The 13464-nt window shown below is 30.8% G+C and overlaps 1 protein-coding gene across 1 annotated transcript in view; it reads right to left on the bottom strand.

Annotated features, from left to right (window-relative positions):
• Positions 1-13464, bottom strand: part of LRRIQ1 (leucine rich repeats and IQ motif containing 1) — a gene marked incomplete at both ends in the record, with an annotated part of 216869 nt that overhangs the window by 152943 nt on the left and 50462 nt on the right. The window contains 4 exons of the mRNA XM_080704824.1: positions 2235-2328; positions 5158-5231; positions 11763-11890; positions 12604-12797. Coding sequence (XP_080560950.1) covers positions 2235-2328; positions 5158-5231; positions 11763-11890; positions 12604-12797 — 490 coding nt within the window. The remainder of the gene's footprint in view (positions 1-2234; positions 2329-5157; positions 5232-11762; positions 11891-12603; positions 12798-13464) is intronic.

Here is a 13464-nt window from a genome sequence, read left to right on the forward strand (position 1 = left end):
TTTTGCAGGAAAGTGAATGGAAATAGAGAATATAATGCTAAGTGAGAATAGTCACTATCAGAAAGTCAAGGATGGTATTTTTTTTCTCTTATAGGTAGAAGCTAGAGAGAAAATAGGAGACATAATGGATTTTAAATAGTATATACAGAGAGAGAGAGAGAGTTACAGAGTATTTGAAGGGCGGGAGTAAGGGAAGGGAAGAGAGAGGACTGAAGAATGAAACCATTTAAATAATACCATGGCAATATGTGAAGGTATTAGCACCAGTGGCATTCACTTGTGTGAGGATGTAGAAAGTGGGAGCTGAATGGGATGTGGAGGGAAATACACGAAGAGCTATAAGCATGTGTGTTTTTGTCACACTAAATCTCACCACAATGTATGACTGCAATGCACTAATGAAATAATGTAAAAGCTTGCAATCAAAATAAAAATCTGGAATGGATTAACAGCAGAGTAGAGAGTGAAAAAATATCAGAGAACTTAAAAATATAACAAAAACTACTCAAAGGGAAGCACAGAAAGAAAAGTAACAAAAATAAAGAACAGAGTAAATGTGGCTTATTATTATTGAGATTTGAGTTCTAGTAAGACAGAAAAGGAAGCAAAGAAATAGAAAACATATCTGGAAACAAACTCTGACATCAAAGTGAACAACATATCCATCACTTTAAGTTTTTCTTTACTTCTTTTTTGTGTGTGTGTGAGGTTCCAAATTTTATGTAAACTATAAATCTAAAGGTCTAAAAGGTTTGGTAAGTCCTAAGCAGAGTAAACCCAAATAATACCACAAAATAATAATGAAATGATAAAATTACTAAAAGCCAGTGATAAAGAGAAAATTTTAAACTCCTCCAGAGGAATAGGAACAAGAATTCCAGCAGACTTCTCATCAGAAATGATGAGGCCAAGAGAATGGGGAGATAGTTTTGAAGTAATGAGAGGGAACTGACTCTAAAAGAGCACTGTGTAATTTTCAATGTTCAGTATGTTGACTACAGTGGCTTAAGAAGCTCATACTCAAAATCAAAACTATCAAAATTATTATTATGCTATTGTAAAATATCTACTTAAAAACCTAGTCAATTGGGGGAAATATTACTTATACTATCATTCTGATTTTTATGACACATAATGATGGTATGTATTTTATGTAGGGACTGAATCAGACTAACATATTCAAGATATTCTATGCTATTTTGAAAGATATGATAGATTATTGTTAACTATAGTCACCCTAGAATTAATTAGAAAGACTATTTTTCTAAGAAAATTTTATTTTAAAATCACATTTTATACAAAAAATTTAAAAATTACATTTTTACTTATCAGTATTTTTATTTTTATACTTTTATTGGTACATTGTAGTGCAAATCATAATGTAGCTCATAGTGATAGTAACATATTTTTCTTGATTTATATTTAGGTACTGCAATATTGCAAAGGGAGAAATGAATTCACACATGACTACTACATACTTTTAAAAGACTTTTTTTCTTTTAAGAAAAATTTAGCTGGGCATGGCAGTTTGTAATCCCAGTGATTGAGATACTGGGAGGATTACAGGTTTTTGGCTATCCTCAATAACTTAATAAGGCCCTGCAGAACTTTTGTGAGACTCTATTTCAAAATAAAAAATAAAATAGAACTTGGGGTGTAGCTCAGAGGTAGAATATGCCTAGGTTCAATCCCCAGAACCACACACACACACACACACACACACACACACAAAAAGAAGTAAAGAAAAACTTAAAGTGATGGATATGTTGTTCACTTTGATGTCATCAATACCCAATGTGTACATGAATCAAAACACAACATCATGCCCTCAAAAATATGTAAAATTATTAAGTTAACAAAAATTTAAAAAATACAAAAAGTATAAAATCAGAACAACAGAACCAATTTACTGCCAGATAAGATATGCTATGGGATTTAAATGACTCACAGAAAGTAATGATCAACAAATTAATCCTTTCCTATAAATGCAAGACCCAAATTAATAATATACTAAACTTGCCATATAATCACAATTACATTTTCATATTTACATTAGTTCAAACATATGCAAGAAAAAATCTTAGGCTAAAGATATTTTCATAATTACTTTATAAAAGATTTTAAATTATTTTTATTAATTTTTTACAAATTGAATCTGTAGGGCAATTTTCATCAAACTGTGTTTTATGCAACTATAATAAAGGATGCTCAAGGTATATAAAATTTTTCTTTACCTCCAGTCCATTTCTTGAAGAAGTGGGTTTCCAGTAAGAGACAGTTCACGGAGAGAATAGCATGCTTCAAACCATTTTATAGCGCTTTTAAGATCTATAAAAAATAAGTCATTATGAAAGGTATCACAGATAAAGAAAAATAATAAATGGTCATTTTATTTATTAATTAGTGGCTAAAAAGCATTATTTTATATCATCATATATCATTTTATATTAGCATATAGCATCTGCAGAATGCTATATACTTTTTAAGAGACTGTATTAAAAACCCAGACTGCTGTAGGATGTAACTACCATTAAGCAGCTGTGTGAACGTATGCAAATCTGCTTTAAAATCCAGTCATAACTCATAGAATGAGGAATAAATGAGAAATGTATACAAAAAATTTACAATATTTTATGCTAGATTGAAAGCGTAAAATCTGAAGTAGGGAAATGTAAGTAGGATAGGTGGTAAAACTGAATATCCACCTAAATAGATTTCCATGGATTTATTATATTTGCAAAAGTATAAAAAAATCTGGGTGTGGTGACACATGGCTGTAATCCCAGCTCCTTCAGAAGGTGAAACAGGAGAATCACTAGTTTGAGACCATCTTGAGAAAATTAGATCCTATCTCAAAATGAACTTGAAAAGACTAGGAATGCATGTATCTTAGTAGTTGAGTGCTTGCCTAACAAGTACAAGGCCCTATATCAGATTAACTAAAAGAAAGAAAAAATAGCACCTTTATACTAAATCTAGTAAATCTAGGTAACATTATAGAGCAATGTATATCAAATTACTTCTCTACAGAAAACCATAATACAGGCAGACAGATAAGTGATAGATACATAGATGATACATAGATAGATAGATAATGATGGCTAGATTGATCTCAAGCCTGACCCTGAAAGCTTCTATCTGGAGGAATACTACTTCCAGTAAAAAAGTGGGGCCCAGGCAAAAAGGTTGTTGTGCTGAACTAACGGGGAAAAACATTACATTTGTGGCTGGAATTGGTGGGGAAAAGTACTAAGAAGCTGAGTTGTATGCATGTTGGGGATATCAGTATGAGGATTCACCACATGTTCCTAAAAACACTAGATATTATACAGTATAAAGAAGAAAGATTCTGCCAAATCTAGGAAAGCTCACCTTCTGTAAGAATAAGAGCTAAAAGTTTACACTAAAGGCTCATACGGCAGTAAAAGACATTAGGGGTGTGACCCAACCAGCATGAGACCTAATCGAGCATTTCAGAGATCAGTCAAAATCTGGAACTACTATGCAGGAGGCATGAAGGCAGGGCCCTGGAGTAAGAGCATGTATGGAAAGCTGAGATAATAGAGGATGAAATCAAGCCTGAGAGAAATGAAATTATCCACCACTAATTAAACTGCCTGCAAGAATAAAACTTAACATCCTTTAAAGGAAGACAAAGTCCATACTAATTAAACTGTATTATCTACAGTTTAACATTCAGTTGAAATTTACTAGAACATAAATAGAAAAAGCATAGTTAGTAGAAACATATCCTAAAATATATGGCAAGTAAAGCACATTTTTGACACAGACATCAAAGTAACTCAATGATTAAAAAGGCTAATTTAACAAGTGTTGTTGGAACAACTGGTTATCTTCATAAAAAAAGATGAAGTAAACCCTTTGCTCACATCATATGTAAATAGTAATTTAAGATGGCTTATAGACTGACTGGTAAAAACTAAAACTACAAAGCTTCTAGAAAAAAAAGCATAAAGATTATTTTCTTAATCCAGAGGTAGAAAAAGTTATTTTAAAAAAATCAGAAAAGAGACTCTTAAAAGGAAGTATATAAATTAGGCTAAATCAAAATTTAAAACATCTGTTCATTTATATAAATAAAGTTAATATGTAAAACAACCCAGAAGAAAATATTATAAAGCATATATCTCAAAAAGTATTTAATCCAGAAAAGATAAAAAGAACTTCTTTAAGTAAACAAAAAGAAGGCAAATAGCCACAGTTTAAAAATAGCGAAACACTTGAAAACCAAAGCAAACAATACAGAAATCATTAATAAATACTTGTAAAAAGGATCAAAATCTCATCAGTGAAAAACAAACTAAAAACCACAGTGAGATAACACATTAAAATAGTAAACACTCTAGAATTAGAATAATTAAAATCCCCATACAGTCCTGGTGGGAATATAAAATGTTAACAACTATTTTGAAAAAATAGTTTGGAAAAAAATGAAAGGTCATATGTTTTCACTCATATGCTGAACCTAGGGAGTACTGGGACACAGGAAGAATTTTAGATAATGAAGAAAAAACCTCAGTGGAGTATGGGAGGGGGTCTGGGGGGGCGGTGAAGGGAGAAGGGAGGAAAAATTAATGCAGTAAACACTTTCATTGATGTTATGTACTCATGCAAAATTACTAATGCCAATCTCAGTAACGTGCATGGGGAAGGAGGAGGAGGGAGAGTTCACCAAGTGCTGTGTGCATGTATGTCCCTATCACTCTGAACTATACTATGATGTGAGAGTACAATGCACCAATAAAAGTACATAAAAATAAAAAGTTAAATTTATACCTATTCTATTATCTAGCAATTATTCTCTTACACATCTACCCAAGAGGACTAAACACAAGTCTACAATACTATTTACATAATAATTCCCATAGGAACTTTATATTCCCAGTGGCCCCAAGCCTTACATAATCAAAATATCAATCAATAGAGGAAGAGATAAACATAATTTGACATAATCATATGATGAATCATATCTTAGCAAAAAAAAATAAAGAAAAAATAAATCACTGATTGAACAATACAAAAGAATATCACATGAATCTTGAGCAAAAAGTAGTTACCCCAAACAAATCTTTATCATATTTAGAATGGAAACCCAAACCCTATTATTTTAAAAATTAAATATTATTCTAAACTTACCAGAAAGACAATTGTTGCTGACATCTAGTTTTTCCAGAGAAACAAAATGAAAAAGTGGCACAATTTTTGTCAAACTAAAAACAAAAATATAAAATTCATTAAGATGTTTAAATGGGCATATTTTCATATTATTTATATAACTATGTAAAAATTTATATTACACAATTATATAATTTTATAAAATGGCAGGTAATTATATGTATATATAACTTCAGTTGGACAACATATTATAACAGTAATTATTAAAAATATAGAAATCAGCCAGGCATGTGGTGGTTCATGCTTGTAATTCTAGTACTTGGGAGTTTGAGACAGACAAGAGGATTGCAGTTTGGCCGCCAGCCTCAGCTAGTTAGTGAAGACCTCTAAAACTTAGTGAAACCCTGTTTAAAAATAAAAAAATAGGGCTGGGGGTGTAGCTCAGAGGTAGAATGCCACAGTTCAATCCTCAGTACATTCTGATAATGGAAGAATTAATTTCATTTTATTGGGAAAGTACCATGGAATGGCCAATTTCGGTCACAAAAATCATGGACTTTGATGTGTATTTGCCATTCAGTTAAAATATTTTTTATTGTTTTGTCTTCAAATTCAAACATAATTTACACCTTTTACTTTTTATTTCCTAGCTCAAATACATGACCCCAAACCTTTAAGATACAAACATAAATATCATATTTCAATATAACTGGTTAGATATGCTAATTTTACATCTTTGTTAAAAAAATTGCTTTGTTTACTACATTAAAAAGAGTATTGCACAGCTGGGTGTGGTGGTGCACACTTGTAATCCCGGCATTTGGGAAACTGAGATAGGAAGATCGCGGTTCGCAGACAGCCTCAGCTACTACTTAGTGAGGCCCTTTACAACTCAGTGAAACCCTGTTTCAAAATAAAGAAAATAGGGCCGGGGGTGTAGCTCAGAGGTAGAATGCCACAGGTTCTGTCCCTCGTACCACCAAAAAAAAAAAAAAAAAAAGAAAGAAAAAGAAAAGGATAAAACAGTATTGCAAATACTGTCAGTATACAAAGTTATACTGGGCTTATTTCTAAATTGTAATATGTTTAATATACGAACAGTAAGTGTAAGAAACATAGTATTATAGCACTGAAATAAATTTAAATTTGGCAGAAATATACTGATATTTAAATTTTAAAATCATGTTAAGTATGCATACTAAAATAGTAATACTAATGAACTTTTCCTCAGCTTTTAAGAGTTTCTTTTTTTAATCTTTGTTGTCTTTAAGAATTCACACTCAAGTAGGAGACATAATGATACCAAACATACAAACATCATTGGAAAACAAGTTAAGAAGAGAAATTTAAATTTAGTTTGATTTGATTTCCAACTAAGCCCATACTTAGTCTGTAATATAACATTATTATTACTATAGCTTTGGAAATTAAAATTAAACCAACATGACAAAACTCCATTGCCTAAGATATTCTTATAAAAATTATAAAAATCTTCTAAATTAATCCCCTTGAATTGGTAGAATTCCATAACATTTCAAAATGACTCAGCTAATGTAGTATCTCTGGTACAATAAAATAAAAGGCACTCTTTGATTTCTATTTATTTGGATTCCTTTCCTTTCCTTTCCTTTCTCTTCATGTGTCCCTCTAGTTGTTCTGGAAGAGTTCTTTATTCTTTTATTCTATTAACTACCTGTCATTGTTTTTTTAAAGGCTATATATTTGCTGATACTCAGAACTACACCCTTAAAAAGTCAGTTTTATTGCAAAATATTTTTAAATAATTTAACTAAAAATTTGTTTAATAAAAAAAATTATTCTAAGGTGCCAAGTCAGAGTAACACTGCAGCTGAAAGGCTCTTGGGAGCTTGAGGTCTCCTGGGGTCCAGCACAAGATGAACCCTTTTGTTGATCTTGATTTCTCTTTTGTACTACCTTGTTCTCCACTAGCAGAGAAAAAGAAGATACTACTGATGAATAAATGGACTAAGTAACGAGGTTAGAAGAAAATCTAACTGCTGGGAATCAATAGAGTGTAAATGATACAATATTACTACTTGCATTATAGCTATAAATACCACATCTTTCCCCCCATTATTATTAGTACATTGTAATGACACATCATGATGAATTTGAGTGCTAGAGACAGACATGCACACAGCACTTAGTGATCGTCCCTTCCAGCTTCCACCCTGCTCTCTCCCTTTCCCCATATACTATATTGAGATTGGCATTGATAATTTTATTTATACATCATGTCAGTTGAAGTGTTTCCTTTATCAAATCTCCCTCTCCCCACTTGCCTCCTTCCCCTGGATCCCCTTCATCACTCCACTGGGGTTTTTGAAGTCCTTTTTGTATCACACTGTTTCCACGTATGAGAAAAAACATATAATACCACCTCTTAAAAAGTTTCCATTGGAGAAAAAAAAAACCAAGAAAATGTGAGACAATATCTCTCAGATGGAAGCTAGACGCTAGAAAAAAATAAGGAAAGAAAGCGGGCCTTATAAAAAGTAGGAGAGAACACAGTAGAGTAGTAGAAGTGGATTGGGTGAGAAAAGAGGAAAAGGAAAGGTAAAGTACAGGGAAGAAAACAGAACAAATGATGTTATAAACATATATGAATGTTTCATGATGAATCTCACAACCATACATGAGGAAGGAGAAGGGAGAGAAAGAGGACTTGCAGGAAAGGAAACATCAAATAATGCTATGTGCACACATGCAAAGGTCACTGTGAATCACATGTACAATCACAATGCATCACTTTTAAAAAAATGGGAGAAGATATTGGTTTTTATGTTTATACATACCCTTCATTATTTGTATACTCCTAATAAAATTTAAAACAGAAATCAGGATGAAACAAGCACAAGATGAAATGTGGTATGAATTGGGAACAAAGGGGAGAAGGAAAAAAGGAAGAAAAAAGAGGATAAGAGATGGAATGGGAGAAAAGAAGGAAGAAAATTAAAATGCGGTGAATATGTAATTATTGAATGTAAGAATTTTATATTCTCAATTTTATTCTGTTTATATTATTTTATATCTAATTTTACATTATTTTATATCTATTCTAATTTTATACAATTTATAGTCTAAAATTTTATATTTAGAGTCTATGATTAAAACTATAGAATCATATTGGTAGTATAAGTATATTCTAGATCATTATTATAAGAAATTTAAATTCTTCATGTGAAAATATTTATATATTTATATGCTATTATGTTACATTAAAATTACATTGTAGCTTTAATGTATTTCTTATACTAAATCTTTGCCCTTCTACTGATAGGATTTTGGAAATTATTAGCTAATGGCAAATTAAATCCTTTAGAATATTAGAGTTTTTAGAAATATATCATGTATTTAAGCAATAAGTGATATGGTAACATACATGACATCTAAAGAAAATAAGCAATGATGTTTTAAACTTTTTTAAAAGATCAATAAAAATCACCCTTGAAAAAATAATGCAGAGAAATACCCACTATGAATAAATATTTTGCAACATTAAAATTTTATCTTGTCATATAATCATGCTTTTAAAATCATGTTCTTTATCTTTTTAAAAAATTTTATCAAGAAATCTGGCTAGCCATTCACCTTTATAACTATTCATTAGTATGGTAGAAACCTAATCGTATAATCTTTTTTTTTCAAGCCTCTATAACTTTTCGTTTTACTGACTTCTGTGTATATTTTTTCTAAGAAAATTCAAACCAGAAAGACAAAGGACATTAGTGAAAACCTAATACCATTTGACCTTGTCACATTAGCCCTGGGCATTAAAAAGATATAACTTTCAAAGAGGACAAAAAGCAAAAGATTTGTCCATTGAGGAGCCAATGGGTAATAGTTTCCACTTTCTGCTCCTACTTAGAGTCTCACTGGAAGTAGAAATCTTATGAAGCCAGAGAGTCTTCCTAGTTAGAACTCCTCTAAGTCAAACTAAAAACAGTCACATGTCCTAATGAAAATTTAAAACAGAAGTCAAGATGAAACACGCATTTCAAACTATATGTCCACTAAGTATCATTCTTTATATGTATTCCATTTGTTGAGGATAAAAGCATATGAATATATAATTTCTTCCTTGTGATGAAAATATTTATCAAAAATTAAAAGAAAAATATTTGCAATTTAAAAGCTATGCAAACCACAAATCCAATATATGTATATAAATATATATTATATATATATATATATCCATACTTTCTTATATGCTTTTATACAATTATCCTCAGGTTTATAAAATGTATTTACATTTTTTTTCTACTTGGATCATCATTAAGGTTCCAATAAAACAGATTATTACCCTTGTTATATGAAGGAGGAAAAAAGGCTTAGTTAGTGAGGAAAGAGTTGCTCAACATCAACTGACTAGCAAGTTCAAAGATTCAAAATTCAAACCCAGATCTGCTGATTCAGTTTTATCCAATTTGATATGGTTCTGAAAAGTCAATGTGTGTATAAGAGCATAATGTAATGGATAATTTCTACAGTTAATAGTATTAAGTTTGTTTTTAAAAAAATCCAGTTGAAATATTATTCTTCACTATGACATTAGAAATAATTTTACAGAGCTACATGTCCATTACACAAATTACGTTACCCTGGTGCCCTTGGGCCCTTTTCTACCTCCCCTTAGAAATGGTGGAAAGTTACGTATACAAAGAATTCTGGAAGACTCACAAAGAATATATTAAAATATAACTGATAATAGTATTAAAAATCTCAGAGCTATATATACTTTACAATAATTCTGGGTTTTTAAAAAATATGCTGAAGAGATTACGTTTTATTTTAATTCCTAAGAATTATTTGAGGGAAAGGTTATATGACACTCATTTTTAAATCTGTCTCCCCCATAGAGAAAACCCCACTTCAATATTCAAATGTCATAAGACTAGGAAAATACAATTACAAATAGAGAGCATGTGAATTGGTTATATCAATTATTATTAATTCTAAAAAGTAATGTTTTAGTTTAAATAATTCTGTCTTTATCAGACTGACATTCACATGTCATAGGAGAACAGTTGAGCAAACACTTATAACCTACTGTTAATTTTAATTTTTAGAAAGAGAATATCCTGTTGACTTCAAATCTCCCAAGAAATTAAACATTATTAATATTTAAATTTAACATTACTTTTAAGTTCTTCATTTAAATACTGTATAATTTCATTAAATATTTTTATGATCATTAAGGTGATTTGAAATCGACTTCTATGACATATGACAGACATGCCCATTCCTAAGAGATTTACTGCATATCTCCCAAACGCTGAGTATTTAGTCATGACATTTATTTCTTACCTAAAAATTATAGGGAGAGGACCCAATTGGTTTATGGATGGGTCAAATTATTTATATGTGTTATCATATGAATCTGGTTTATTAACCCCCAAAGTGTCCTTTTAAACTCAAATCAACTTTCATATTTTAGATCTATTGAAAAATTTAAGAAGCCAGGTGTGGTGTCGCATGCTTGTAATCCCCGCACTTGGGAGGTGGAGACAGGAGGATTGCGCAGGTTTGAAGCCAGTGTGGCTTAAGAGACCCTGTTTCCAAATAAAAATATAAAATAGTTCTGGGAGTGTAGCCCAGAGGTAGAAGGGTTTCCAGGACACTCAGTACCACCAAAAATAATAATAAATAATAATAATTTAAGAAGAGTTTTTTAAATACAAATACAGTTTTCAATTGTCATAGTGTAATAAGGGAGTTTAAACTATTTAGTACATACCTACTCAAAAGACTAATACTGTTATGGCAGAGACTGAAAGATAGTTTTATGTTTTTAGAACTATATATATACTACATTAGCATAGACATATATTAGGTTGTCCTTAATTCACTTGATTTCACCTATTTTGTAAGTATTATAAATCTCAAAGGCATAATTTCTTGTTAAAGATAGTTTCTTTACCCTATTCCATGTGCCTTTCATGAGCAAATTAATCATATTAGAGTGAACAAACCTCAATGAAAGAGTAAGTATGGGGAGAGTACAGATATTGTGCTTCTGTTTTGGTTTTAGACAGTTATTCTCTGCAAAGATCCAGATGTTTGGTGGTCTCAAATGGACCTTCTGAGGCAGGTACCCATTTCAGTTTAATGTTAAGGTATTTTTAAGTGTTATTTTATATCCTTAGGGAAATCAAATTTAAATACATCTTAACAGTTACAGAAAGATATCCAAGTAGGGAGCAGATTAAAAGTCATTCTTCCAGACTTAATAAGTACCATTTGAGAATATGAGACATCCTTCTGAATTAAATTAACTACCTCCTATATTTTCCAAGGACTGTATTCTTTATAAATATAAACAAACCTTCCCTGAGAGATTTCTACAAGAATCTTTGAAAAGAGAAAATGAGGAGCATAAGTTGACAATTAAAATTATACTAAAATTCTACAGTATGGCAATCCATCTAAAATTTATAGACATTTTAAAAATTCTATAAAGTTAACTATATAATTTGTTAATCTGTTATTATGCACCCCAATTTAATTCCTGGAGCACCTAACTTTTCTACTTACATATGAACATCATACATTTATCTTAAATCATCATTGTCTTCATTTATTGCTTATGTAAAATGTGTTTTTACCTGTTTTGGGAGATAGTAAGGTTTTGTAGTAAAGGCAGCCAATATGAAGAAAGCACCTCCACAGTTGAAATGCTGTTGTCATCCAAGTGTAATTCTCTTAGCAAAACATGATTCTCCAAGGATGGAAGCTATATTTAAATATAGTTTATCAGTTTATATTAAGCAAATATTTTTTCATTTAACAAAATTTAAAAATAGAACACCTATCAAAACCTACAAAAAATAGTCAATGTAAAATACCTACAACAAATAGCAAATCACAAATCAAAGTATAAGACTTTTAGTGTGAATAAAATTTCTACTAATTAACTTCTAATTTTTTTGGGGGGATTGTACTGGGGATGGAACCCAGGGGCCTTCTACCTCTGGGTTACACTCCCAGGCCAATTTTTTAAAATATATTTTATTTGGAAAGAGGGTCTCTTAAACCAGCTAAGGCTGGCTACAAACCTGTGTGATCCTCCTGTTTCAGCCTCCCAAGCGAGGGATTACAAGTGTGCGCCACCACGCCAGACTTAACTTTATAATTTTAGTGATCTTTATAATGATATTTCAAGACAAAATATAGTAAAAATTTTATAATAGATATCTTTAGCCCTAGATGTACCTAAATAAAACTGAAAAGTTATGATTTGCTATATTTACTATAAAAAGTTAATATTAATTTCAATTTATAAAATGTGACTGCTGAACATTTCTTAAATTATGAATTATAAATAAATTGGAAATCAAATGCATCTGATTAGAAAAGTTACTCAGATTGCTTTTAAAATATGAGATTTATATTTCTATCAAATTAAAAATATTACATCATAGAAATCAATTAATTCAAAGCAATTACCTCACTTAGATAATTTCCCTGTAACTTTAGTACTTGAAGCAATCCACAATTTTCAATGCCCTCAACATCAGTAAGATGATTATATGAGCAATCTAGGTATATAATGGTAGGTGTATCGCAGAGACCTTTTGTACTAATTAACTGATTGTGGTCCACAACTAGTTGCTGAAGATTTTTCAAAGATTCTAACCCACCTGGAAGAAAAAATGTTTAAGATCATTTGTATCATCCATTGTATATAAAATACATTATTTAAAATGGCATCTGGGAGATACATTTTTAATGACATCATTTTATATCAATTGAAAGCTTAACTAATTAAAGGCATACATTGGGCACTGAATGTTTTATTTTCAATTAACAATAGAAAAAGGAAGAAGAAAGCCAATCTTTCCCACAATTTTATACTATCTTGAAGATAGGTAGGCATTTGTGAAATTTTTCTAGGGTCACCCATAAAAAGAACTACAAATCAAACATTAGGTTGCACAATAAAGAAACAAAGATTTTGGCAAAGAAAACAGAAAAATGATAGCAGAAAAAAGAGCCAAAGGAGCAGCTGGAAGAGAAGAAAAAGCAAACAATTCTATGATGAACAGAGGGTGTCAAAAAACAAAAGTAAAATTACATACACTTTTTAGTTACAAAAATATATTTATTTATGCTAAATAATATATAGTCAACAATGTCAGTCAGAGTTGACAAAAACTGAGAAGAGGTCACTGCTTTGGCACCGATGAAGCAGGTGAAGACATTTTTCTAGAGGCCAAATCAGGTGTCATTATGACAAAAGCCACAGTGTGGTAGAAGTGGGGAAAATGTGTGTAGACTACTTTTGATAATGGAGAGAAGGTTCTTCAA

This window comes from Muscardinus avellanarius (genome assembly GCF_963383645.1).
Source record: "Muscardinus avellanarius genome assembly, chromosome: 11".
Lineage (NCBI taxonomy): Eukaryota > Metazoa > Chordata > Mammalia > Rodentia > Gliridae > Muscardinus > Muscardinus avellanarius.